Genomic DNA, 27535 nt, shown 5'->3' on the forward strand with positions numbered 1-27535 from the left:
TACGCCTCAGTCATCAACTTAGTAACTAACAGTAAGAAAATCCTACGTCCAAAATATCAACCCAGTAACTACCAACTAAAAACCAACAATCTTGCTACGCCTCAGTCCTCAACTTAGCAACCAACAACTAATAATCCTACAGCCAAAATCCCAAAACCAATCCTATTTCTTAAGTAATATCAATTTATTTCGAGATGAAGCTGTGTAGGTGGGAAGTGTGAGAACGGTATGCGCCTCGTTGGGCGAGATCCTTCATGAAGAACTATTGTGTTAAAACACGAGTAGGGTATCAAGGTGTTGGTAAATATATAGAGCTCTCGCACGTCGCCTGGCTATATTCCCTACCTTGTGTAGACCAGATTCAGAGCGCCATTTCTCCCCGTAGTCCACATTTCAAAATGATTGCTTTTTTGCTGTTGATTGTCCTTGGTGTTCTGGGGCAGGTGGCTTATGGCTGGGGTATGCACGAGTCTTGCCAGAGTAAGTCAAGGTTAACAGGACTGGCGACATTGCTCTGTGTGCGATTTGGATATCCTAAGCTAATGGATTAGGTATCGAACAACCACTCAAAAATGCCATGACCGTTGCCTTCCAACGCGCAACAGAGGCCAAGGCAGAAATTAGGAAGATACCTCGAGACAAGCATGTCGATGCGCTGGTGAAAGTGGTCTTCGGCAGCGACGACGCCAAAGCCGCCGACGCAGCACGTACGGAACTGAAAACCTAGTGCAGCCCAATAGAACTGACCAGTTCCAGAACGACTCGAAGCCATACAATGGCTTGACATCTTCTCCACCTCTAGGCCAACTGCTTACAATGTGGTATGAACCTGTCCCTATAGCCCTCCAACCAGCTTTTACTCACACCCGCTGCAGATACTGTACTGCTCCACCGACCGCATCACCGATTACATAGGCCGGGACCCCGAGAACAAGGGAAAGAAGATCGGCTATGAAGACCCAGACCGGAATGCAAGGGTGAAGGGCGGCGCGCTGATGGACGACTGTCGCAGTGAGAACCATAACGGCGACGCCTCGACGCGCGCCCTCACCATCAACCTGGGATCCAAGAAGGACAAGGATGGCAAGGACCAGAGGGAGAGGATAGCTGATACTATCCAGCTGTGTCCGTGGTATTTGAGGAAGCTTGCCGGGCCGCCGCCGAGCTACGACACGCCCGACGAGCTGGTCAAAAAGGCGGCGGATGTGAAGGCCAAGAATTTGTTGGCCAAGTTCAACGCGAAGCTAAATCACGAGACTGCGACGCCGATTGATTCGCTAGCAGGATTTGAGCACGTGCTACTTCATGAGGTGCGTCGGCTGCTTTGTGTGCTTGTGCTACAGCTGATGGGTGTAGATGACGCATTCTGCAATTGCGGGATATTCGGATGATACGCCAGCGGGGAAGTGCTATGGGTGGAAGCACTCGGTGAAGTGTCAGAAAAGCGAGAATGCTGGTATGTATCAGAATGGTGCGCGTGAGATAGCGAGGCGCTGACGGAAACAGATTCACTTGCTTATTTCGCGCTGGCGGTCGAGCTTGTTTTACATAGGGGGTACACGGTTAACAAGGACGGGACATTGCAGAAACTCGCTGATAAGAAGTAGGAGTTAGGATTTGGAAGGGAGCTAGCTAGTAGTAAATAATACAGGAGAGAAATATTTTATATAGAGTATTGCAATTAAAATTGAAATGCACGTCCACCCAGCTCGGAATGAAATTCTCACTCACCTCTCCCCTCTTCTACTTGCTGCTAGGCCTTATTGTATGCCTATTCTATGCTATTGTATTACCATTATCACCGCCTCCTCAGCCGCTCCCAAACCCCCCTCCCTTTCCCCACTCCCGGATTCCCCTTGTCAACATCCCAATGTACCATCACATTCGTGCCCTCCGGAGGTCTCCTGACTGCAAACCCCGCGTCCCCAAACTCGCCACTTGTTTCCAACCCCTTTGGCCACGGCAGTACGACCTCAAGCTCTCCCGCCTTTATATTCCTAAGCGGCTGTAATAGCGCCTCTTCTGGCACTCGTATTCCGTCATCTAGAATCTCGACAACCAGGGCGCGGACCTGTAGGCGGGCGAAGGCGCGCCAGCAAGCTTCCCACTCCGCTTCGGCGGTTTTGGGATTAGAATTAGCGGCTGTAAAGCCAATAGGCCAAGCGCGGGGTGGTAGGTACATAGGGCTGGTTATCCCGATAAAGAGATAGAGGTGCGCAAGGGCGATAAGGGGGGCGGGGACAGTAGTAATAAATTGTACGGCGGTACTCATATGGAGGCGAAAGGTAGTAGATAAATAAACGATTTCAATAAATTCTAGATAGCTATTAGACTAGGTCAGCTAGAGCAGTAGTATATTGTATATATCATATATAAGGCGAGGCTTACGTCTGTTTACAGCTCAAGAGCAGGGGCACTATCTCCCAGCCATTTTGTACGCTCTTGCGATAGTCGGGATCATATAACGGCTCACAGACAGTATCTCCAGTGATCCGGTCTTGGAAATAGATATGTGAAGTTGGGGACACACAGCGCATGTGTGTCAATTTGCTATTAGAGCGGGTAATATGTTGGACGGTTCCGTAGGAGTGGAGAATATAGGCGTAGATTTGACGCCGGATCTCGAGAGGGAGGGTGCTGAGGAGCCGCGAGTGGATCTGTGCGTGTGGCGGATGGCGGCTGGAGGCTCGTGGGAAGAGGTTATTGAGCCATGATTTGAGCTTTGAGAGGCGACTCCGGGCTGCTATTGCGGAGTCCTTGCCCGAAGGGGACGAGGACGAGGAGGTTCGATGAGGCATAAGAGACATGTTATGGTAATAGCTTGACAGAATCGGAGAGTGTCGATACTATTACTTATGGCTTGGAAGTCGAAAACGTGGTGTTATTCTAGCGGCTAATTGCCCTTCAGAGTATGTAATCCTGGCAGAAGGTGGTGGTACTGTAAGTAGAGAAATAGCCGATTATATCTCGCTATTAATAGTTGTATAGTCCAAAAGGCCTACTATTCAGCTCGCGCGTGATTACACGTGCTCGGCAAATAATAGTGGGATATCATTTTTAACATAAAGTTATATAACGTGGTTTATTAATAGGGAGCGTGTGTGTACACCCAAAGCCGATTAATAACTAGAACGGTTGATATAAACAATTTGAAAATTGAATGGTTTAAGAGGTTAAGATTCGGCGCAGATTACCTTGACAACCCCCTTTTCCCAAGCTACCCCACAAGCGAAACCTATCGAAACTAAATATTCGTAGCACAAGTAAAATAATTCCATACTTGGTTTGTCTCAGTATGGCTACTTGCCGCCCAGCTCGGACTTCCCCTCTCCTCTTTCGTTTTGCTACGCGCTTTTAATTGATTCTTCAATTCTCATCACAAACCCTCTGTCAGGATGTATTATGATTACTGCATTGGGAAGCTCCTTGCTATTATTTATCCAAACCAGCATGACAATAAAACTTCAAAACCCCTTTTTGCCTACCGAATTTTCAACTTATGCTACATCGTCAACCGATATATTGATTGGGATTACTTACACCCAGCTTTTAAGCGCTTTGCCTCGCTGTACCCCTTGGATCTCGTCACAAGCCGTCATGGTAATAGTTAGACGCTAACTATGTTATTGTGCAGAATTAAATTCCGTTGCTGGGATGGGATTTTCGAAACCACACTCGATATTCACAATCTAGACTTGTGTCGCCGTTGGTGCCCGACATATCAGATTTGGTGGGTATCTTTTCCTGCGCGCCTAAGATACGTCCATCCGGGATTCCAGATTATCACAAGCCTTCATGGTATGTTACCTCCCCCTGATTAGCAGGTAGTCTTACTGTGAATCTCCCAAACCCGGAAATATTCATATCTACGGACATATTGAACTGTCACATGGTAAGCGCTTGGCATGTGTTCTCGCACACCTCGACTCATAATTGTTCTTCGGCTTCAACCTCCCCGGTGGACAGGCGAGAAGGCAAAGACGAGGATGGAGCTGCCCATGTAGAATTCAAGTATCTCGTCCCGGCTATCTGGGTAACCGCCGAGAGGAAAACAAGAGTTCCCAAGCTGCAGAGCAACACCAATGGAACCGGGGCCTGCACATAAATTTGACATAATCCAAGCGATGCTGCGGTATAGTGCCTGACCTGCTTCGTATCGATCAGATATCGCCGCCGGTTAATTGTTGTGTTGGCACCTCTGGGTAGGCATCCTTCTTTTCAGCCGAGGCCCTTCTGTCAGCGTCGCTATGTCGTCGCTTTCATGTCTTACTGTACTCCGTAAGGATACAGTAGAGGTTGCGAGCGCGATAAGATCGCAGGTTGAGATAAATTATTACATTACTTGCTTGCATTTTCTTGTGGGTGTGGCGTTTCATGCGCCCATAAGGGATGGTGGGAAGGCGGTGATGGGTGATATCCGGCGGATCCGGGGAGCGGCGTCGCGGGGAGAGGCACAGCACTTGAAGCGCCCGGGACTTGGAGGTGTAACGGTTTTGTTGGTGTTGGTAGTTAGTGTTGGACGTTCTGTTGGTGTTTATGTTGGCCATGATTGGGGATTTGAGAGTGTGTTTATGCGTGCGTGGCTGTTATGTCTGTGTTTCTGGATGGGGCCAAAAGCCGTGTCGCTCCTTTGGCCCCCTTTCCCGCGTCAGCAGCAGAGTACCAATGAAAAACACCACCACCTCCACATCACCTCCACAAGCATCACCACCACTGCAACTCCATGCTACCATACAGGCCAGTCTGGGCGATGTTTCCAAAGCCACGGAAATCCATGCCAATACCAATATCAACGTGTGATTGTGATTGTGATTGTTCCACAGCAGCTTGCGCTTGATATCTCGGCCGAGGCACCAAGAGATATACGGAGTGCGCCATTGCGCGGAGACAGCCGGTCATCACCAATTTGTGCTGAATCCAAGACGATAGCGTCAGCCTGGAGCAGTTTCGATGCGTTCGTCTCGATAGCGAAATGTGCTCTCTCGTGCGCTGCCCGCCACTCATCACCACGCGATAGACGACGGTTCTCAGCACCGGCCTCGCAAGCTCGCAACGGGATTGTGACGGGGTGATTGGGGGCCCAATGGCTGCTCCAAAGGGCCCCCAAAGCGCTATGTGCCTCAAGTGTGCATCCCTCCGCATATTGATGGCGCAGTGATGGGCGGTGGGCACTGATGGCCCTGTGGTCAGGCCGGTCGGCCGCCAATCATTGGGCTATCATCGTCGAATCGAGTGCTGGATGTTGATGCTGGCAGGTTGCCGGCAGGGTCTCCAGTGCCTCCAGTACCTCGCATCACATCGCGCCCCCTGTTGCTGCTGCTCCCGTGTGAACCTCAGCCTGCTCCTGCTGCTCGCCCTCTCAATTATTGTTCAATAGCGATTGTTGGTCTCGTTCCCGGCTCATGGCTTCATGCCCCCTTGCCTTCGTGTCGTACAATCGGCCCTCTGCCGTCATGACCATGGTACAAGCAGACGGAACTGCGGAGAAAATGTCAACAAGTGCCTGCCTGCACCGGCGACCTTATACAGTGGACCGCACCCCCGACGTTTGCCTCTTTGCCATCCAGAACTCAGATCCAAGCGTTCGCAGGTCTGTTGACTTGAAGCTGCACCGCGGCCTCTTCTCAGACCCTCTGCCTTCTACGTCTTAAATCTTGCCGGTCAAGATCTCAACTCCCCCCGATTTGTGTTCAACAAAGGAAGCCTTCGACCTTCGGGCAGCAGCAGAAAGAGCATCACTACAAGCTCACCGAGGCCGCAGTGCCAGAACACCCCCCAGTCGACCAGCTACTCGCCCATCACGGGATCTAGTAGACGGCCTCCAAGATGCGGCCTTCCCTTGCGGCACCGACACTCGTTCTACTCACCACATTTGCGCCATCTACTTTAGCTTTACAGTCTATCTCCTCATCGCCATGTGCGGTACAGTGTGGAAATGTCCAGGGCAATACTACTGGATCGGATATCGCATGTCGTGATGATACTTATGGCGCTCTCCCCGGCTTAAGCTTCGAGACGTGTGTAAAATGTCAATTGACGAGCACGTATGTGGATCCAGCGACCAAGCAGACAGATTTGCGGTGGGGTTTATGTAAGTTCCCTTGAGCTATCTCGGACCCTCTATTTAATTACTTATCCTAATAATCGCCTAGATAACTTGAGATATGCTGTAAGTTGGTGTTTGTTCGGATATCCGAATAACACCAACGCGGGGAGTACGCCCTGTAAAACTGGGTAAGACTCTTTACCATCCACCTTGATTTCATCCATCTGACGGGCTTTAGCCCTGCTTGTGGTCCGCTTGAAAGTGCATTCGAATTCGACTCTCTCTCTCCCGCTGCAGGTACCTATTCATTCTGTCCTACCTATAGCGCGGATATCGTTGGCAAATGCAACCTCTGTCTAGCAAACCAGCATGACCAAATCTTTCTTCGTAACTGTAAGTTACCAATCTCTACTTTCCGTCACTCTTGTCCAAAACAAGACATCATATATACGTAATCAACGAGCTAAATTATCATCTATCAGTCGCCACGGTCCTAAATGCAGCATGTCAACAACAGCCTACCCCTGGAAAAACAATCTCCATCGAAGGCTCTGTCTTCTCAAGCGATGCAGTAAATATCACCAACCCCTCCTCTATACCCACTTCATCGTTCAACGGCCCGGCAACTGGTGGCCTAAACCTCGGTTCCAAAATCGGCATCGCCGTAGGAGCCATACTTCTCTTCCTCATCATCACCGGATTCTGCATCATCTGGAACGGAAAGCGCCGCCGTCGCCGTATCCTTCGCCAGAGACAACGCGAGAGCGGGTACAGTGACTGGCGCCAACAGCACCACTTCCAAGACGATGTCGGCGCCCACCCTCCCCAAGGCACGCCGCAAATGCAAGATGGGAGTTCCAGCGCAGGCGGATTTTTCGACTCCCCGCAAAGCACGCGGCCTCTGATGCCTTCAAGGCCTTGGGCCACGGGCGCGAGAGAAGAAGAGAGTCCTGTAAGCGCTGTGGGCGAGAAGGCGTATTTCAGCCCCTATTCAAGTCATTATTCCAGTCCTGTCTCCGCACATGATCAGCTACAAATGTCGGGCATGGAGTGGCCGATGGACCGCAAAGGTAGCGCGAGTGGTTATGGTGGGGGCAAGGGCAAGATGCCGGAGAAGGTAGAGAGAGAGCCAGAGGGAGATCAGATAGAGATGCAAAATGTTGCGCCGGTCTTGCTGCATCCTGGACATGGACGAGGTGGTTCTGCAGGGTTAGATGGGGACGATAGTAGGAGGGGAAATGCTTTGTGATAGCTCCCTTTCTGTCACTTGTTCGCCTTGCTTACTTGAATTTTTCCCTTGGATGGAGTTTTAGCGTCTGCTTTTGGAGCTTACGACCGGAGATGGTTGTGGGCTGGCATATACGGAGTGAGCAGGATAGGATACCCCATGATGAACCTGATAGCGAAAGTCTATCAAACCATCTCGCGATTGAGATGGTATCTTTCTAATTAGAGATGAAGCCAAAGGGGAGAATGACCCCCATAGTATTTTAGTACTACTTGTATAACAAAGAACTACATCTGCATACATATCGTTGGGCCCTCCCCCAGAATGACCTCTATCCCTCGGGTCCCCTCCTGAGTAATCACAAAATACATTTGTTTGGAAGTCTACTTGATTTCCCCCCGAGATACAATATCCAACCAATGTACAGCCGAGGCTATTGGAGTGGACTGGGCCAGGGCCGCGTTACAGACAGAGTCGCCCCCCACCTAAACAACCCGCAAACCCCAGACATGCAGCCATCCACATCCAACTTTTGCAAACACCACTTCCCAGCCACCTCCCTTCTCCCATGTCCTCTAATCCAAACAGTAATACCACACCACCTCACACCCACACACCCTCCCTTCCTTCACCTCGCCCCTGGCCCCCAAAGGGACCGAGCCCGCTTAGAGAGAGACCAACACACATGCATAGAGGATTGCGGCTCCGCCGCTTTCACAGAACTCCTAAGTTTCAAAGTTGGATACCGCGGATCTAAGCGCAGCATAAGTAATAATAGCCATGTTTGTCATAAGCCCCTTTTTATTTTTCATGTGGAATCCATTTGGGGGTTTATGGCATAATTGTGGCAGTGGAAATTGGCTGGTTGGAAGACCGAGGGGCTTAGCCGCAGGTTGCAGCTAGGCTGACAGCAGGATGGGAAACGCTGTAATTAGATGATCTCTTTGAGCCACCCTGTGGCTTGTCACTTCTGAAGCGTTTTCTGCTCCTAGGTAAATTTGATTTATGTGTGAGAAAGCCAAAGTAAATTCCTTCGTATTAACGCACTATGTATCTATTTATTTATCAGACCTTGTTGGGGGAAGAGAGGTAAAGTGACTCAGAGGTCTCTCTCCCCTTTCCTCGCTAGCCGTTACCCTTCATGTCGTCGCTGCCGAGTGACTGTGACGAGCGCGGCAGAAAAAAATCACAACAAAGGATATAACCCCAAATAGCTTTTTTGCTCATTAAATAAGCTCCGATGGCTCAAAAAGCACGAGGAGGCTCCGCAACGAGCATAAACTACGCTGAGTTTCCCTGGCCAAGTGAACAAACTGACGGTTGGAATTATGAGGGTATCGGGGTATGATGATCCATCTGGGGGCAGCGCAAAAACCAAAAAAGTGGGATATTATAATTGATTAAAATCAATTCGAAAAAAGCTACAATGGGCGCATAATAACCTAAATCCAATAACAAGATAACTGGCTTGAAAACTAGAGGGCATGGGAACTAATAACGAGGGCAGTGGGTAGAGTCCATCTGGGGGATGCTGTAACAGCCGCTACAGTAATTGGAATATCCCAATGATTAAAATCAGTTCGCCTGGTTTCTCTTAGCCCGACGGGGCTTTGTCTTTTGCCATTTTAATCTACTTTTCTTTTAATTTAATTATTGTGGTGGACCTGTGGCGAGGGGTGGTTGTTTTTGTTTTTGGCCGCAATTCGCGCTTTCATTTTAGGACGCGCTATCACCTTTGGATTTGACTCATTTCAGCTTCACGGCCTTGGATACTACGGTATGGTATGCATTCGGCAATACACACTACATTTAACGGGTGTATGTTTTCACACAGGGGAAATAGATAGGGGTATAAACCGTATAATGCCATTTCTGTATCTAGCAATATCCCGTATAAATATATATATATCAATATGACTTCGATCCAAAACCCAAAATCCACCCCGAAAGTTAGCCTAGATATTCCATTCAATACGCCGATTCATCCAAGAACGCCATCCATCCATCCATCCGCTCGACAATTCCGCTAATCGGAAAAAAATTGACAACACACAATTGCCATCCAACACCAACGCTATCCCGATTCTGCCAATAAGAATTAACCCATGTTCGCTCAGTTTCAAATTTCAACTCAACTCGTGAAATGGATACATGACAATTTCATCAATAACTGCCCGGCCACTGCTCCTCGCTAACAGCACTATCAGGAGTATCATCACCTCTCGACTTCTTCTTTTTCTTCTTCTTCTTCACTGGCTCCAGTACCACCTCACCTCTCGCCTCCCGCTCTCTCCTCTCCTGCTCCGCAAGCTCAAAGTCATATCTTCCCTCATATCGCGCCGCTGATGGCCCGGTGCTGCCATCGATCGACGCGTGGGTCGCAAGAGTGTTGGTGCTGATGCCCTGGTTTCGAGATGGGGCGCGCGGGATCTGCGGCGGTGCTTGGGTATTGATTGGCGTCGTGTATTTCGGGGAAATCCGAGAAGGAGGGGAAGGGAGTGGAGTATTGTGGCGAGACTGTGTAGAGGTGCTGAGGAGAGATTGGTGGGCTTGTTGGGAGTAGTGGGGAGACACGCGGGAAGGCGGGTATTCTGGGCTTGGGCCGGGCGACATGGAGAATTTGGTGGAGTGGCTTTCGGCGGGAGAGGCGATGTATGCTTGATGGGTTGGGATGGTGGAGGATGGCACATATACCGGTGGTTGGGAATCCGAATGCGACGGGGAGTAGCGATGCCAGCTATTTTGGTCTTTGACCTCGCCGACGTGGGTAATCTGGTCTTTCGAGAGTCGGGATTTCGGGGCGTTATACAGTTGGAGGGGAGCAGCATTGATGGGTGGGCTACCACCATAAGGGTTCCCGTAGGCACCGGCATTTGGGGAAGTGATATTCGTAGCCCCAAAGCGGGAATCAAGAGGGGAGTTGAGGGCTTTGAGGTGATCCAGGGCCCGTCGCTTTCGGCAATATATGAAAATGATTGCGGACGCTATCAAGAATAGCGCAGCAAGCCCGACTGCAATGCCGATGATAGCGCCCTTTGAGAGTGCTTTGTGCTCCTTGGCTTTCGGCGGGTCATTGGGATTGTAGCCTGGCCAAGTAATATTGACTTCCTTAGTGGTGAACACCGTGCTATCAAGGCCTATCATGGTGCCAGCTGGAGGCTGTTGCGTACATCCAGCCTTGAGAGCTATGAGGACTATTTGCAAATTTGTCAGTGTTGGCAATCTAGAAGTATAGCTTCGAGAACATACAATTCGATAGATAGACCTCAACGCCGCTATCTTGGAGGCACTTGGTGCATTTAGGTTGGAAAGACCCAAGTATCGCATGGTCGTCTGCAGTGCAATATGAATAAGTACCCTCGTTGCTTGGCACCAAGTCGGCATTTTCAATAGCTTTTTGGAGAGGGCCACAAGCTGTAGATGTCGAACACGGAGTAGACACGGCGTCCGAGGCATTCGCAAAGCCAAACAGACAGGACCCTAGCGCGTAGCGTAGGTTATCTGATATCAACGGTCAGGACGAAGTATATACCCCGCTCGAGACGACAACTTACAGAGAAACCACTCCTGATCATTCCCACTGCTTGCCGATGTAGTGCTGTTTTGCAGACAGCTCACACATGCTTTGAATTTTTTCCCTACGTCCGTCGTATTCAAAGTCTTGTCCTGACATGCTATTTCGCTGCCGAAGGTATTTGAGGTATCCGCTTCGGAGCTCTCTGGGGCAGAACCTTCGCGGCATATTTCCGTACAAGGCGAGCCCGGAGTAACCTTGAAAGCTAGACCATTGCTTGCCAGGAGAAGCACTGGGACGATCGAGAGTTTAGGGAGGAGAACCATGATGAATGTTTGGTTTGCAAGATACCAACGGCTTCTGAAAAGCCTAGAGACACCATTTGACAACTTCCCGTTCACAAACTTAGGCGGCAAGGTGTCACGGTCGGGTAGCGGCGTGTGCTTGTCCCGCGCAAAGAGTGCGAGTCAACGATGAAGCTCTCAAGTGTAGCAAAAGGTGCTGAGTGCCGTCATCACATACTCTCATAAGACTTTTGAGCCAGATGCATAGCTTGAGAAACGAAACAGCCACCCACACCTTGTGGGGGCTGCAGAACACATATACAAAAAAAGCCACCAGATGGCTTACGGGCCACAGTAGCACTCGCAGCCTCTTCGGGAGCCATCCACCAGGAAATGGTGGGGGGTAGCAGCAGCCAGAAGGGCGGAGACCAACATGTTGGACAAAGTATGTTTTGTTCCCTTAGCTGCATTTGCAATACACCTTCCTATGCCTCCACCACTCACGGGCAATGATCAGTGCCAGCAGGTCGGTTAGCCGCCCTGGACCACAGTCTCGGGATGGCCCCCAGAAGTCTCGCCCAGGCTCAGAGGAGATTGAAATGCCGGCAAAAGCTGGAGCAGGAAGCAGAGTCCCTTTACCAAACCATGCAATCCTGCGATTCTGCCAACATTCGGGATCGGCCACTGATGGTTCGGCTTCCTCTGCGTGTGGGGATGAATCGGGACGGTGGAAAGCAGGAGAGTGAGAGGCAGTGCCACCAACAATCGGTGTGTGGGTGTTCTGACTCAAGCCGAACTATGGATAAGGGGCGAGAATGTGTATGCCGTGATCCATAATGGCTCTGGTCAGCGGGCGTTCCTGCGCATGTCCCGAGTCTATCACCATTGGCCACTGGCGGAGCTTCCCGCTATAGGGTGATATTCAGGCTGTTATCGCAGCCCCGGTTGCCGCGTCTTTCATGCATATGTTCTTGCCGCTACAACCACTCAGGTTGATAGACTGGGAGTTGACGGGTGGTCACTTTGCACTGTCTTCGAGCAGTTGTGGTGGGCCTTCTTGTGTAACGGCTCCCAAGGCTGTGTATGGAACAGAGATATTCAGCTCCGCCCTGCTCCCGGAGCACCAACAAAGTCAGAGTACGATCACATGCCGAGCCTCGCGCCTCAAGATGAATGGGTGTTGGCTCAATAATGCTTGATCCGCGAGGGCTGGTCAGCCCTCGTGGGCTTTCAGTACAGGGAGTCCCCGCGGCAGCGCTTAGAGCAGTTCTTGACGCAATGTTGGCTGCAGACGGAGTTTGCTCGGCGATGTGCTTCTACCGCGACTCGTGATTCGTAGGGCTCAGGTAAGCTCGGATTTCTCCGCTGTTGCGGCATATGAGAGCTGTACTCTTCCCTTTCGAGAGATGCAATGTACTACGTGACAACTGAACGGAGATCCAAGCGATTGATTGAAAGGGGTGGGAGACCAGAGTCTCGAGCGTTGAGCCAACGGGCTCTCGAACCTTGCACCAGTTGCAGACATATCGGTAGGGTAAATAAAGTAGAAACGAGTGAAATGCCCGATCGTAAGCGCTTGGGATTCCAACATAATTAATATACATGAGATATTGCGATGACCGTTTGCTGGAGAGATCGTCGATGCCATGCGCTACGATACGAGGTGCAGCCAAGCTTGATGTGGAAAGGGGGCGAAGCAGGAAATGGTACGCTGCCACATTGGGCAAGGCGGACGGGGAAGCGAGCCATGCCGGGACGGCCCGAGACCGAGGCCGATAAGCTAAGGTAGCCACATGTGATCAGATGTAAGATCCTACAGTAGCTCTGCTACGTACTCTGTATGCCAAGTCAAATGCTAAGTCGAACTAATGGCAATATCCAAACCTACTCTCAAGTTCTTGTACGCCTAAGTGACTTGGAATCGGCTCTGTACTGCATGTGACTGGCTAGTAATCCCAAGGCCAACTTGTCGTAACTGGAATTACAAGTCCCCTTCTCCTCCAGCTGTGCAAGGGAATACTAGGAAAGATTCCGTAGAAGTAGAAGGGTAGAAGGGGGAACGACAAGATGAGATAGAAGAATAGGGCGAATAGGTAGTAGAACTCGTTATTTTCACTTCGGTCTTCATGTAACCAGAGGGCAAAATCATTACCTTGTCGCCGTGCCTGTAAAGTAAAATTTCATCATTTGTTCATTTAGCCCAGTCAATAGATATACATTGTTGTCCTTGAAGACATGTTCATTCTCTCATTCTCCTACCCGACAGCGGAGGGTATCGCTTTATGCTATATACAAACTCCTCGAATTTCCACTAACGCCCTGCAAATGCATATTCTAATGTGGAATCATCCATCTGCACTCATCATCGTCAAGATGTTATCGGCAGTTCCTTGTCCACCCTTCACAAACGCCGAACAAATGCTTTATGTGTGGCATTATGATACACTTCTACTTCCCGACCGTCTTTCAATCTCGTCCCTGTACCATTGTACTCCCTCATCCATTTGCTCCCTGACCCTTTTCGCCCTCTCAAACAGTGCTTCATCATCACCATCGAAAGACCGCTTGTGCCGAATTCTATTATCGTCTGATAGCACAGCCTGCGCCCGCTGCTTCAGTGCGTGGATGTGATCATCTCGTGGATCGCCACTTTCATCGCTTTCCAGGTCTCTTGTGGACTTGGACGGAACACTTCTTGGAGGTGAGAGGCGACGTAATTTAGAAGGGGTGTTTGGTTTGGTAATCCCATCAAAGGACTGTTTTTGGCGCAATGAACCCTTGACAGCTGAACTTGCGAGCGGTGTGCCATTGGGGAGCGTCACGATTCCTCTGGCTTTTAGGCGGAAATAGTCCGTCTGTACTCCACTAACCTGGCGACGAGTTTCATCCTGGATATCGTACTTTGGTAACAAGTGTATTCTTGAACCACCAGTCAAATATGATGGGTCCGATAACAAAGAGCGGCGTAGCGGGTTGTCAGATTTGCCACGTTTGTGTTGATTCTCGCTCGGAGAGCGGCCATTCATAGTTGTTTGAGCGCGGTGCCTCTTCTTGGTCCTAGGGCCCTGCTCATCGCGTACGATAGTTTGGAGTTCAGTGTCTGGATCATGCACGCCATTAAGAACGCCCGTTGCCTCCAAGAGGCTCTCCAAGCTTCCTCGCCGTCGAGCAGAAGTAGAAGCCCTGAAATCCTCAACAATATTTGCCGATTGAGCCGCCCTAGATGCTCTTAAACTTTCCGCCATTTCTTTTCGCGCTTGTCGAGCTTCCCTCCCCCTTCGCTTCAACCGCAAGCGGTGGGCACCTTCTCGCCATATATGAAAGTACTTTGTACCTAACGAGCGATATCTGAACCTGTCCGCCTGTTCATTGGCTAAAGTCTCCTCTTCCTTAGCAGCACGCTGCTCTTCCTCTCTCGTGAATATCTCTGCTGCTCTGCTTAGGATCCGTTCGACAGTATATGAAGTGAACTGATCGATTATCCCGTCGGTCCCCAGTGCAACCCATTCAGTAACTTTAGCTAGCTGTGCGTTTCGATCAGGTGCCGGGAGCTGCTTTGTCCCAAGCTTTGTGTCGACAAGTTCGGGTTGATGCATCTCAAACGGACTACTAAGATACTTTTCTGGAAGGTGCGTTGATGTTTGTTGAGTGGTATCCTGCGTAGCAATTTGGACAGTAGGTGCAAGTGGAGCTGGGTCTGGCGCAAAGGTATTGCTGGATAGCGACCGGCCTGAAGGGGTTTGTTTGTTAGGAAGACCCGCTTGACTTGAAGGCTCCGCAACTGGTGTCGGCGCGGCAACAGGAGGGTTTCCAAGGGAAAACGGGGCCTTTGAAATCTCAGGGGCTCCTGCAGCGACAGGAGAATTTACTGGAAATGAAGCCTGTCCACTACTGGCTTGTGCCACTGGAACTGAAGGGGATGCTTGTGGTGAAAAATTAAACAATGATCCGGGCTGGGTGATAGATGGTCGCGTGGAGGACGGTTGCTCCGAGGGCGGAACTTGCTCAGTCTCCTGCTTTTTCGGAAATAGTGAGGCGAAATTATCCTGCTTTGGACCCAGAGGGTGTCCTTCGGCTTTTTGAAAAGCAGTTGAGGAACTTTCAGGGGGCTTCGCAAATATAGAGGGCGGTTCTGGCTGCTTTGCTTCGGTGTGGCTTGAAAATAATAATGGGCCGTCTGCTTGCTTCCCGAAGATTGGCTTGCTATTTGCCGCAAAAGCAGAAAAGGAACTGGATGGAGTATCGCCCGCCTGGGGAGAGGATTGCTCGGCGGCAATAGGCGTAAAGACACCACCTCCAATTGGTGTCGGCGTTGATATTCGGTCAAACAACGAGAGCGGTTTTGCAATGCTTTGGTTAACAACCGATGACTGATTTGAGGTTTCTAAAGCCGTATCGACCCTATCCTCAGAACCGTGTTCTGATTCTGCCAAGGATGGATAAGAAATTTGGGGTTTGGCTTGCTGTTCATTTAAATTATCCTTCACGAACAGGCCTTCATCCTCATCATCATCCTCACCGGCTCCAACAACATCCCTGTGGGTAACCTCTTCCTCCTCAGCCTCATCATAAACAGTGCTGTCAATCACTTCTGGCAGCGAATGACTTCCACGCTTTCGCTCGACGAGGTGATAGGAATACGGCTGCTTCAACCGCGGGTGAGGATCCGAAACACCTTCTGATTCGAAAGACAAGTACAAGTCGTCATCGTCCTCACCAAACTGCAATCCATAGGCCTCGGCAAATGAGACGATATCGGTTTCATCGTCAAATCGTAAATATTGATTTAAATTTGATAGCGTCCAATCCTTGGTCTGGTCTCGCTGCTTGCGGTATGATGCCAGGATGGTTTTTAGGATAGACTTTCGCACGAAATTGAAATGAATTTCTGCAAAGCAGGCCATTGTGTATGATACCTTTCTATCCTCGACGACGGAGAAGAATCGGGCGTATGCGTTTTGAGCGGTGTCCATTGTCGAGTATGGTTTGACCGGACCATGTGTGTCCCAAATATTTTGCAGGGTTTCGACGAGAGTGACTGCAGTCCGAATATCATCCGATTCCCCCCAAAATTTCCATCCCCAATCTTGCACCGTCTTCAAAATCCCCGGACTGTGGCTGTTGAACAATACGTAGTACGATCTGAATTCGGCCTCGTTTTCACATTCTATGTTCTGGGCGTTGCAATCCTCGTAGGCGTGAATGAGTGAGAGAAGTGCCTTTCCAAGCTGTTCCACTTCTTGATGCTCCGAGAACTCTTCCACCGGCACGACTCCCATCTTTGACATTTGGTGCAATGAGACGACATGAAACCGGGTTATATGTTCGAGACAGTACACTTGATCAAGCAACTCGTCACGACTCAATGCTGATTGAAAGACAAAATCTCGGCGGATTGCTCGTGTTCGATCCCAGAGAAAATGATGAACTCTAGGAAGGTTTTCGTCATCGTCGCCCAGAACTGAGCGAATCAGATAATCAAGCGTCCTCCTCAATGCAGCAGGCGATCTCACATCCATGGGCAATGGCGCATCTTGACCAGCTGAAGATCTTGCCAGAGCTTTGACCATTTTATTAGTATCTGGCCATAGTGTCCCGGCAGGGCTGGTACCCATTTCAGCACTCTTGACATCGCGCTCGAAAATTCTAGTCGCTTTTTCAAACTCGGGACACATATCCTCACATGTTCCCTTGAAGTTGATTGCCTCGCTAAGTTTCTTGGGTTTGTCTGGATCATCTATTATGCCTTCCCTAATTAGGCATGCCCGGACCTTAGTCCGGTAGTTTCTTAATGCTCTCCAATAGCCCTCCACTAAGCCTCTGAATTGGCCATCACCAGGATTTGAATTGGGCCAGGTCGGCGCATTTAGTCCCTGTCTCTGGAGAAGCTGATCTATCTTTTTACCCAGTGCACTGGTTCGGGATTTTGAATTGTCTGACGATGGCGTGGGTACCGGTGCCAGGGATTTCGCCTGAGTAACAGATTTTGGTCGACCAGCTCCATTGGTCGCCGGCTTAGGAAAATCACCGCCAAAGTTCGAGGATGCATTCGAAGGTCTTGCTGAGCCAAATGGACTTATTGAACTAGGGGTACCAAAGGACGTTTTTTGAAGGTTTGAGGATACGCCGTTCGAAGATGCCCCAAATGTACTTGAACTGGGTGACGAACCCGAAGATCCATTCGGTTTTGATAATGCTCCGGGGGGGGTATTTGGGGGAACGGTTGGCGGCGTACCAAATATACGCGTCGGGGATTTTTGGAAAGGATTCGGTAGAGACTTTCCCGAACTAGTGTTCGACGGCATTCCAAAGACGCTTGTGGAGGGTTTCCCAAGCCCCGTTGCCCCATGGCTGTTCGGTTGAGGTTGCGAAGGCATACCAAATATGCCTTTCGAAGGGGGAAGCGGAGATGGTTGTGAAGGGGCTCCGAACGGATTGCTTGTAGTACTTGGTGCCCCAAAGGGATTGGCGGGCGCATCTTTCTTAGTAGCAAAGGTATTAAATGAGCTAGTAGCCGTGGATCCAGAGGAAGAATTGGGGTTCACCGCAGTCTCAAAGGGATTCCGTGGTGCTGGAACTGGGCTTTCGGTGAACGAGTCTCGCTGGTTGTCGGCCGGTTCATCTGCGAATCGGACCTGTTTGCCTTGTATGGGCGTGGGTAGCTGTCTACCTCCTCGGGCCTTGGCCATCGTAGGATTTTGGCCCCTCCGTTCGCGCTTCGCAGCATTTTGGAGTCGTTCTTCCTCGAATGGATTTGGAGGATCGCTCGTCGATGATGTACCTATACGTTCATATCTTAAGTAATTGTTCTTCGGGCCTTTGCCACGATATCCTCCACGAAATGAGTGGGTATTAGAGCTATCTCTAAGAGCCCGTGGACCTGTAGGGATTTGAGAATCATAGTACTCACTAGAGGAGTTTGAAGCTCCTCGACTCGTCGAACCGCGACCTCTTGATCCTCTTGAACGATTCTGCTGCTGGCCGCGCGCGCCGCGGGTATTACTGCCTCGGTGCAGCATCGTTCTTGTTGTCGATCATGAGGGAGGCGTGGGTTAACCGACGAGAAGAGGAGAAGCTATAAACATATCGAAGTGTCTCGCTGTCAATAGGAAGCCGCTGCTATTGTGCATCTTTATCCTTTGTTATTGTTCTTGTCTGGCGCATTCGCATAGCTTCAACAGATGACGCTAATCCCGTTTTAGCGGCACCTTGGTATTCTGCCCTCGGAAGCCGCCTTGCCGCCAAATAAATCAATATCGAAATGCGCTTCTAATCTCATCCAACCTCGTCACTTTGCAACTGGAAGAGCACTAAATAAGGGTGGAATAACTAGGAAATATTGTTTTCATACTCCAGTATATCTAGCGGCTATTCCGAACCCGAAGGTATCTATCTACAATGACTCCGCATACGCCAATGCCACCCAGACCGCCAAAACGCCCAAACAGTGCTACATTTCATATTTATCTGCTACGTCCGAACTCTTGCTGGGCCTAGGCCTTTGCGAACCTCATCAAGTTGCTCCATCCCGCTCTGATACTTCCCCTTCTTGACATGCTTCTTGCCGCTCATAGTATAGTCACCCAGGAAATCGTCCATGATGCTATCAAAATCTCCTCGGACTGGACCTTGAACACTGGACATTGACGAAGCGGCAGATACAGAAGCCATGTCATCCATATCCTCGTTATACTTCTCTTCTATCACTTCAAACCTTGCGTCCAGCGTGGATAAGCCTTCGGTTCGAAACATCGACGAGGATGTCATCGAGTATGTAGATGGGTTTGTCAGGGCGCCCTTCCTCTTCTTCCGCCTGCCACCATTTGTTGTGGTGGTCATAATCGAGGATTGCATGTCGGATGGTGAAGGCGCGGCTGCTGTCCTGGACTTTTGATCCTTCTTGAATTTGCTGAAATCTGCCATCCAGTCACCGTCCCCATGGTCCTCCCGCTCGTCGCTCGATATTTGTTCGGATGGAATGGGCGCATCTTTGTATTCTTTGGCAGGCTTTGCAGTGTCATCCGACTCCCACCCTCCATCTTCATCATCCCAAGCACCTTCTTCGAATTCATGCTCCTCGATCTCTTCCCCGTCCTTTGCCAACTCCCCGAAGACGTCCTCATCCTCATCTACATACGCCTCGTCCTCTAAGGCTTCCAGGACTTCCCTTAATCTTGGGTCCATGTCTGGCTGGAAGCCAGCCAGCGCATCGGGGATATCTTGCTGGGCTTGATAAGTCGCTTTTCGTAGGTTCTTTGACGGCAAAATATCCTCGTCCAACAACGCCGCTGCTTTATCCTCGAGGCTTGCATCCCTCAGCGCATCTTCTAGGGATTGTTTCCCCTTGCCTTTGTTTCTTGGTGCAGGAGCTTCGATGAAATGTGCCTCTCCGGCTCCGCTGCCCAACTCGCGCATATGCTGCATGTAATCGTACTCAGTGTCATCGTAGTATACGCCATAGCTGGCTGCTTCACCCTCGTTATCTCTAATCTTCTCTACATCATCGCCAAGTTCGGAGGCAAGGTCGTCTAGCTTTTTGACCTTATTGGAATTTGGTAGCGCTGTGGGATTGAGGACCATGGACGACGCAGAGGCATCGTGGATCAAGGGATCATTTTGAGGCCGATGTACCAGCGTAAAATGAGTCGCCGTCTTCTTGTCGATCCACTTGTTGCGAGCCATATTTGCGATTAATATCCTGGTCGGCGAAAGGGTGGTTATTATGAAGTCGCTCAGAAGATGTGAAAAAGTGCGTTCCGTCCCAAAAAGTTTGGCGGGGTACGCCGGATGCGCCAAGCACAAACGCTGTACAAAATCTCGTCACCGAGAATTCGCCTCTCAAGCATGATCGATAAGCAACATCCCGCTTTACAAAACCGCTATCAACCCGCAAACACTACACACTACACACTCTCACGCACAATATATACTACAACTTCGCGGGCGGCCGAAAATTACCTCCGCTGGGGATATTTTTTAAAACACCACTGCAGATACGAGCAGAAACGCTCATTCCAACAAAAATGGTTCTCGCAAAGTCGAAAAATGCCGTGGGGTTGGGAAATAGGTATGGCTCCGTTGCGTAGAATCAATCTTTCGCCATTCTGACGAGTTGCAGTTTGATGAACGATCGCTTTGGGAGAGGCAAAGGCTCGGATCGTAAGAAGGTCACTTCGGCAGGAATTCACAGAATCAATCATGCTACTGGAGAAACCGTATGTTATGCGACACTCCGATTTATCTCGCTCGAATGCTAATCGAGATAGTATGTTACCAACGATCGGAGGGAGGCCAGCTGGGTGAAGATGCGATCAGTTACCGAGCAGGCGGCTCTCGACGAATTCTTGTCCACGGCGGAGTTGGCAGGCACCGATTTTACAGCGGAGAAGATGAATAATGTTAAGATCATCCACACAGATCAAAAGAACCCGTATCTACTGTCGGCTGCGGAGGAACGAGCAGCAGTCGGAAAGCAGAAGGCACACAGGGACCGGCTAACAGTACCAAGAAGGCCGCATTGGGATGAGAAGACCACAGCTGAACAACTCGACCGCATGGAGCGAGACAGTTTATTGGAATGGAGAAGAGGTCTAGCCGAGTTGCAAGAGAACAACGATTTGCTCATGACGCCCTTCGAGCGCAATCTAGAGGTTTGGAGACAGTTGTGGAGAGTTATTGAGAGATCCGACCTGATAGTTCAAATTGTCGACGCCCGGAACCCGTTGCTGTTTCGCTCAGAGGACTTGGAGAAGTATGTGAAGGACGTCGATTCTAGGAAAGAGAATCTCTTGTTAGTGAACAAGTCGGATATGTTGACCTTGGAACAACGCCAAGCTTGGGCAAGTTATTTCGAAGAAGCAGGTATTGCGTACAAATTCTTCTCTGCGTCTCTCGCAAAAGAATTAAACGAAGCTCGCCACGACGAGTCGGAGGAGGATGAAGAGGACGAGGTGTCCGGAGAGTCTTCAGGTTCAAAACTTGCAGAACGGATGGAAAAGGTTGATGTGCAGCACGAGGACTCTACTGAAGACGAACATGATGACGAAGACGTAGAAGATGAACGAACTCGGATATTGACTGTCGACGAACTTGAGGCTCTCTTCTTACTCCACGCCCCGGACAATGAAGGTAATGTCAATTAACCCCATCATTTCTGCGCAGGGCTTATATTTTCCCCAGATTCCAGTTCGGAACATCCCAGGAAAACGCAAATCGGCTTAGTCGGATATCCCAACGTCGGGAAATCATCCACTATCAATGCATTAATCGGCGCGAAAAAGGTCTCAGTATCATCAACTCCTGGTAAAACAAAGCACTTCCAGACCATCCACCTTAGCGATAAGGTCCTGTTATGTGATTGCCCGGGACTTGTATTCCCAAATTTCGCAACTACCAAAGCCGATCTTGTCTGCAACGGTATTCTCCCAATTGATCAACTTAGAGAATTTACCGGGCCAGCAGGGCTTGTCGCAAGCCGGATACCCCAGGAATTCATAGAGGCTTTGTACGGGATAAAGATCCACACCAGACCTCTAGAAGAGGGTGGTCTTGGTATTCCAACCGCCGAGGAAATATTGGCTGCTTATGCGAAAGCTAGGGGCTTCACGAGAACCGGCCAAGGGCAACCTGACGAGTCTCGGGCAGCAAGATATGTCCTGAAAGACTACGTTAGTGGCAAGCTTCTCTTCTGTCAACCACCGCCAGGTGACATTGATCCCACGGAATTCAACAGCGAACTCTACGACGAGAGCCACCTTCCTGAAAAGAGACGGCTTGCGCTAGCTGCTCACGACTCCTTTTCTGATAGTACCTCACACGCCGGATCGGACATGACCTCCGTGTATGACGGCCCGAAATCTAGAAAGTTAGATGGGGCATTCTTTGGTCCAGGTAAGGGTGACGCGGGACATCTCAAAATGCCTTTCAGTCACAAGTACACCGAGCAAGGTACTGCAAGTGGAAAACAATTGTCAGGCCGAAAGCAGAAGACCATGTTGGCGTTGGAGAAAGACATGGATCCGAAGGACCTGAAGATGTTAACGAGTAAGAAGCATTTCAAGAGCGGAACGAAAGGCAACGGGAAACGAAGAGCAGATTATTTTGCCGATTAGGTCGTTGGGTTCTGATATTGGTTGCCGACGGCGGCTACGCTCTAAGGAACCTGCATCTTGTGATGGATTTGCATTGATGACCGGCATCGTAGGGCGTTTTTTGGTTGCAAATCAGGCTGCGATTTTCAAGTGTGTGCAGAAAATGAATCTGATTCACATGCAGGGGGCTTTTTATTGGTTGACACATTGTCATGTCGTTGTGAGACTGTGCTTACCGGTACGTTCATTGGTCCCAGGATGTGATGTGATGTGTTTGGTGTTTCGTTGCGCTTGCGAGATCCGGCCCCCTTTCGGCCCCTTATCGCCCCTTATGGCCCCCAACTACGGAGTACACCCATCACTTGGCACCAGTCAGCAATATAATTGGATCCTTTGCGACGTCAACGAATCTCCTACGCCTCCTTCGACCACCCCACCTCAACGGCTACAGTTGTATATACGTGATGTTCGTCTCCAGTCTAATGGATCTTCACAATGTGGTGATCTGATACAGGATTCCTACTTGGTGGCCAGGCCTTTCCTGCCTCTTGTTCGTCACATCACATGGATGCCCATTGGATATGAGTATCCGGCAGCATGTACTCCGTAAAGTGGCTGCTTGGCAGGGCGACCTGAGTATTACACAATACACAGCCTTACCTGCACAGGAAGAACGCGGGGTCTGAAGACCAACGACGTTTATAACAAATGACTTTGTTGGATTTCATGAGTACTTCCTATAAGTAGAGCTAGTTGCCTCGGAGTAAGTTACTTTTTGACCCACTATCGAAGATCCAAAGCAAGCAAGCAAACCGTCATTGTCTTCTACACCACCTGCCTTCCTCTTCCTCATAGTCAAGTCTATACTCTACGCACAATGCATACATCACTTACCTCACTTCCCCTCCTCCTCGCCGCCACCCTCCTCATCTCCCCATCCATCCTCGCCCATCCTACATCCTCCATCACAGGCCGCGCACCCCTCCACCCATGTTCCGTCTTCATCCAAAGATGGTACAGCGGATCATTCGACACGGCCTACTATTCCGCGGGTCTCACTCCAGACGGACAAGTCCCCAATGCCAATTTCTGGAACCAGGAATCCGTGGACTCAGGCTGGGAGGGTGGTGAACTTGTTCCATGGCAAGTGGGCTCCAACACGCTTCATATCACAAATGTCGCCAACCCGGTGAATAATTCCCCACAGGACCCCGGGAAGTTGAGCTTTGTTTGGGGAAACCAGCAATGGGATACGTTCTCACCGGGGAACCCGTGCTTCGTGAAGCCGGTGGGAACTTGGGAGGGGGCTGGGGCAACGACTTATGCTTGCAATTTCCAGTGTGATAAGTAGATCGAGGGGTAAGGCAGCTGGATTCTGGCGCCGGGGCGCTGGGATAGTGAAGGCAGAAGGGGGACGGTAATCTTGGTATTTATATTACAACCAAGGTGGTGGAAGAAAGAGGCAGTCTTGATTGTGTTTGGACAACCATACGCAAAGCCTTGGAAGCTATTGCATAGAAATTTATTATTGAGGAGCGAAATGAATCACTCCAGGTATGGCCACGTTTTCGGCGCATTAGAGACATAGTTGATATTATGAAGATAGTATCATTGAAATACAACATCACAAATGCCCCGTCTCACTACTTCCTAGGCATCCATATTTGTGTAATAGGTGGTTCTATCTCCATTCTTGAATAGACCACCAAAAAAAACTAAGAGACAGTGTAGTAGATATTTCAGACTGCTTGTGCTATGTTGAATAAAGTCGGTCTCAGTCTATCAATTTCTTCTCTGTTGTCCTTTCCGTGTATATGTCACCCTTCCTTGCTGCCTATCTTCTCCTATGCCTAGCATCCAATCAACGCATCTCTAGCCCCCCGATCCATCTCACTCTTAATGTAAGTCGCTAGTTGCAACAAGCTCGGGTCGTCCACATGCAATTCCGCAGGCCTCAGCTCCCAACGCCCCCATTTACTTGCCCGAAACTTCAACTCAAACTTTGTGAATGCCCCATGCAAACTGCTCCAATTCAGCAATTTACAACAATCCAGCGTTCTCTTGCCTGCTCTGAATTTCCAAGCCCCATTAATGAGAACCCTTCGGTTATCTTTCTCCTTTTCAAGGCAAATTGTAAGCTCCAAGTTGCGAACCCCCTTTAAGCCAGAAATAATAGCCCAAGCGTCGTGGGGGGTTTGCCTCCAGTCAAATCTATACCGGTGGTTGCGCAGTTCGGGAAAGACGTCAAGTTTTATGGTGTGTATAAAGGATTTTGCTTACATGATTAAGTGCATTGAAATAACATGGCAAGTAGTCGGATAGCGTATCCTGGAATAGGAAAATGGCGTTCTTGTAAAGCAGCCCAGACATGACAATATCGACGTATGCTTGGCGGGAGAGACGACGCAACTGGAGGTAGACCGGGATGACAGCGGGTGACGACGTTGAAACATTGGTGAACACGTTCTGGTAAAAGCGCAGGAAACCCTGGCGGCGCATGGCGAGTGGTCCGCTGAAATCTGGGGAAAGGATAATGGGGTGAGAATGGTCTAGCCCGAGGGCATACTGCCAAACCATAATACGAAGCTCAGTTGGTAGCTTGAACAAGGGGCATAGGGGCTGTTCGGCAATGGAGCTGGCCCAATCCTTGGTCTATAGAACCGTATTAGTGAAATAAACAAACTGTTATAGGTGATAGTTGAGCTCACATGGATATAGTGCGGGTCTTCGGAGCATTCCCTTACGTATGTCACTCTCGTTCTTTTGACTTCCTGGATTTGCTTTTTAAATCTATTAGCCCCAAGTCGTTCCTATAATAGGGTTAAATAATATTTACCGGATACTGAGAGCCGCTGTACTTGCGCTTCCCCGGTCCATCTTTCTCGTCTTTCTGTCGGCTTGCGTTGTCACCGTCCATATTTCCGAGTAGGGAGATGCGATGAGGCCCTATGAAGTGGCGCAAGTGCTTGATATTGTTTCCTCAATCCAGAGCATAAGTGTGTGTTGGAAGTCAAGGTATGGGGAGAGCTTGTATTGAGTGCTCTGGAGAGGTAAGCTCTCCAGGGATTTGAGAACTAAATACAATATGTAGGAGCTAAGTCCAAAGAGGAAGACAGTGAATCTCTGACAGTGTGGAAATATGATGTTTTGGTACTTAGTACGAGGAGTTAGTTGCACTTATAGAAAAAGTAAACCCTGGAAAACGTTTTGACGCTACACGTATTTCTTAGTCAATTAAATTCAAAGATTTCCTTAGAGCCTTTGTTCACGATAATGGCTGCTTAAATAATAGGTAGAACGCTTCCGTATATGAGGACGGAATTGTAACATCTATGTTAGCCCTTCGTCACTTGAAAGTAGGAGTATAAAGCACTAAGAGCAATGAAAAGAAACATTGCGAGACAGAGCATATATAATGGAAGATAATCAAAAAAGAGGGAGCAGGAAAGAAAACTGTCGTAAATGAGTAATAATTGTATGGCAGTAGAAAGATTGGTCTGTTTATTCGCTAGCAGATTATTTCAGTGGCATTTATTATCACGGTGTTGGCCGTGCACCCATTTTTTGCCATTTCCTTCGATCACGCCGAAAGATTCAAGATATCTTAGAACTCTACCTTGAAGGCTTTAGTCTCATCCACACATACCGCACCTCTATTTGCGGGACTAACCAAATAAGGACCGAATCCGCCCCTGCTTTCGTTTCCGTAATTGGGTCCAAACTTTGAGGAAAAGCGGTGTTTTCCAGAATCTTGAATATGCTAGCGTCGACTACAGTTCTGGTTGCGATGGTTTCCCATATCTATACCGAGACACGATGTTAAATTATTTGCTAGAGACGAGAGCACCATCCTCTCGCCGTCTTCTCACCCTCCCGCAGACCACGACGGCTGCCACGCCATTCTTGGTGAACCAAGGCAGAAGCTAACTACATCGCTGTGCGGCGTTTCTTCGATCAGCCAGAACATACCTTTATTACAGAGTCTAAGGTGTGTAATAAGACATAAGAGCAATGAATGAAGGATCCTCGAGTAGCTGAGTAGCAGTAATTCGATGCTCTGGTGCGCAAGAAAATCCCCTGTACATGATCGACAGAGCATGCTCTCGCTCATCTCGACAAATATCAGGCCGAAGGCGGTCAATTTTGTCTTCAAGCGTTTCATACCCACCCAAGACCTCAGACCGTGGCATCTGGCCACTTTGATCATACCACCAGTCCTTAGTCGTGGTTCCATCGCCGAAAAAGCCTTTCCAGTGCTCTGGAAGGGGTCCCGACATACTGACTATCCGGGAAACCAGGGAAGGGCCGCTGCCCCAGATGACTTCGACGCCTAGGTAGAGCTTCGCAAAAATGCATGTATAGCTCCACATGTCGCCTGCAGGGCTTGGGTTCATACCGTGGAGCCTCTCTGGAGCACAGAATAGTGGCGGTAACTGGGCTGTGTTTTCCACCAAAGTTCCTGATCTAATTGAAAGGCCAAAGTCGCCTAGGCATACAGGATGTCTAAGCATATCCTGGGGAAACTGGATTGATTCTACCAGCTCTCCCGGCGCCCCCTCTTCCTCTCTCAGGGGCACCTTTCGTGGCCGGCCAAGGCGCTGATATTTTTCCGCGGTTGTCCAATGGTCAATAGGATCAATACGCCATAGTACTGCTCCAGTATTGAGGTCTAGAGGATTGCTAAGCTCGTATATATTAAGGGACTGTTTCGAATTGAACTTACCTCGATGGACAATGCCCGCGTCGTGTAGACTTTTGAGACCTAAAAGCAAGTGTTTTGCTGCGGGGACTCGAAATTTCGGCGGGAGTCTACAGCAGGCGGTGTCAAGATTCGGGCCTCGCACCGGAAATACAAATACGGTATGGCGATTGGCTCCACGGCCAGGAAGGGAGAAAACGGCTTGATATGTAACGAGGTTATATGTATCTGGTACGACCTGTATAATTTTGTCCTGCATAGCACGCTCGTATTCTCTCCGCTGCCCGGAGACCGTCACCTTGAGGGCCACGGCCTTGTTTTCTCGGGTGTCGTGAGCCAGCCATACGGTGGAGAAGCCTCCCCAGCCGAGTTTGTGCTCGATACGGTACCGGTTGACGAGTAATGCCCCTATGCAAAGCGGGCAATACATGCCTTCCTCGTATCGCTCACGAGGTTCGGCATCTGACTCTACCTCGCATTCATCATCAGATTCGACGAAGGTGCCGAAGTCATCGCCGTTGCAAGTGTTAGAGAAGGTTGTGGATGCCATTGGAGTAGCGACTGCGCCCTTTGCTGACTGTTTGTCGAGCTTAGGGCGATGGCCTCTGCTTCAAATGCCATTGCCTTGTCTGTATTTATAAGGTAGGGAGAGGGCTTGTGCAAACGGGACTGAT

The 27535-nt window shown here is 49.7% G+C and overlaps 10 protein-coding genes across 10 annotated transcripts; 4 read left to right on the top strand and 6 right to left on the bottom strand.

The window, feature by feature from the left end:
* Positions 1-398: 398 nt before the first annotated feature.
* Positions 399-1607, top strand: BP5553_07153 (uncharacterized protein; the record flags this gene model as incomplete). Its single annotated transcript, XM_032015776.1, has 6 exons — positions 399-480; positions 552-707; positions 757-821; positions 876-1310; positions 1357-1456; positions 1507-1607. 6 exons carry the CDS (start codon positions 399-401, stop codon positions 1605-1607), a joined length of 939 nt encoding a protein of 312 aa, XP_031868045.1.
* Positions 1608-1798: 191 nt separating this feature from the next.
* On the bottom strand, positions 1799-2182 carry BP5553_07154 (uncharacterized protein; the record flags this gene model as incomplete). The annotated part of the gene is made up of 1 exon (XM_032015777.1): positions 1799-2182. The coding sequence occupies one exon, from the start codon at positions 2180-2182 to the stop codon at positions 1799-1801; it is 384 nt and encodes a 127-aa protein (XP_031868046.1).
* Positions 2183-5826: 3644 nt separating this feature from the next.
* BP5553_07155 (Uncharacterized protein) lies at positions 5827-7295 on the top strand (the record flags this gene model as incomplete). The annotated part of the gene is made up of 4 exons (XM_032015778.1): positions 5827-6091; positions 6153-6234; positions 6285-6439; positions 6529-7295. The coding sequence occupies 4 exons, from the start codon at positions 5827-5829 to the stop codon at positions 7293-7295; spliced, it is 1269 nt and encodes a 422-aa protein (XP_031868047.1).
* A 2142-nt stretch (positions 7296-9437) lies between these two features.
* On the bottom strand, positions 9438-11114 carry BP5553_07156 (uncharacterized protein; the record flags this gene model as incomplete). The annotated part of the gene is made up of 3 exons (XM_032015779.1): positions 9438-10468; positions 10524-10775; positions 10829-11114. 3 exons carry the CDS (start codon positions 11112-11114, stop codon positions 9438-9440), a joined length of 1569 nt encoding a protein of 522 aa, XP_031868048.1.
* A 2393-nt stretch (positions 11115-13507) lies between these two features.
* On the bottom strand, positions 13508-18091 carry BP5553_07157 (uncharacterized protein; the record flags this gene model as incomplete). Its single annotated transcript, XM_032015780.1, has 1 exon — positions 13508-18091. One exon carries the CDS (start codon positions 18089-18091, stop codon positions 13508-13510), a length of 4584 nt encoding a protein of 1527 aa, XP_031868049.1.
* A 451-nt stretch (positions 18092-18542) lies between these two features.
* Positions 18543-19754, bottom strand: BP5553_07158 (Uncharacterized protein; the record flags this gene model as incomplete). The annotated part of the gene is made up of 1 exon (XM_032015781.1): positions 18543-19754. The coding sequence occupies one exon, from the start codon at positions 19752-19754 to the stop codon at positions 18543-18545; it is 1212 nt and encodes a 403-aa protein (XP_031868050.1).
* Positions 19755-20095: 341 nt separating this feature from the next.
* Positions 20096-22183, top strand: BP5553_07159 (Ribosome biogenesis GTPase; the record flags this gene model as incomplete). The annotated part of the gene is made up of 4 exons (XM_032015782.1): positions 20096-20139; positions 20191-20287; positions 20339-21200; positions 21252-22183. 4 exons carry the CDS (start codon positions 20096-20098, stop codon positions 22181-22183), a joined length of 1935 nt encoding a protein of 644 aa, XP_031868051.1.
* An 856-nt stretch (positions 22184-23039) lies between these two features.
* On the top strand, positions 23040-23513 carry BP5553_07160 (uncharacterized protein; the record flags this gene model as incomplete). The annotated part of the gene is made up of 1 exon (XM_032015783.1): positions 23040-23513. One exon carries the CDS (start codon positions 23040-23042, stop codon positions 23511-23513), a length of 474 nt encoding a protein of 157 aa, XP_031868052.1.
* An 807-nt stretch (positions 23514-24320) lies between these two features.
* BP5553_07161 (uncharacterized protein) lies at positions 24321-25079 on the bottom strand (the record flags this gene model as incomplete). The annotated part of the gene is made up of 3 exons (XM_032015784.1): positions 24321-24373; positions 24466-24814; positions 24999-25079. The coding sequence occupies 3 exons, from the start codon at positions 25077-25079 to the stop codon at positions 24321-24323; spliced, it is 483 nt and encodes a 160-aa protein (XP_031868053.1).
* Positions 25080-26145: 1066 nt separating this feature from the next.
* Positions 26146-27411, bottom strand: BP5553_07162 (uncharacterized protein; the record flags this gene model as incomplete). The annotated part of the gene is made up of 2 exons (XM_032015785.1): positions 26146-26831; positions 26886-27411. The coding sequence occupies 2 exons, from the start codon at positions 27409-27411 to the stop codon at positions 26146-26148; spliced, it is 1212 nt and encodes a 403-aa protein (XP_031868054.1).
* Between the last annotated feature and the right edge of the window lie 124 nt (positions 27412-27535).

Source organism: Venustampulla echinocandica (assembly GCF_003357145.1).
Source record: "Venustampulla echinocandica strain BP 5553 chromosome Unknown scaffold_5, whole genome shotgun sequence".
Classification (NCBI taxonomy): Eukaryota; Fungi; Ascomycota; class Leotiomycetes; order Helotiales; family Pleuroascaceae; genus Venustampulla; species Venustampulla echinocandica.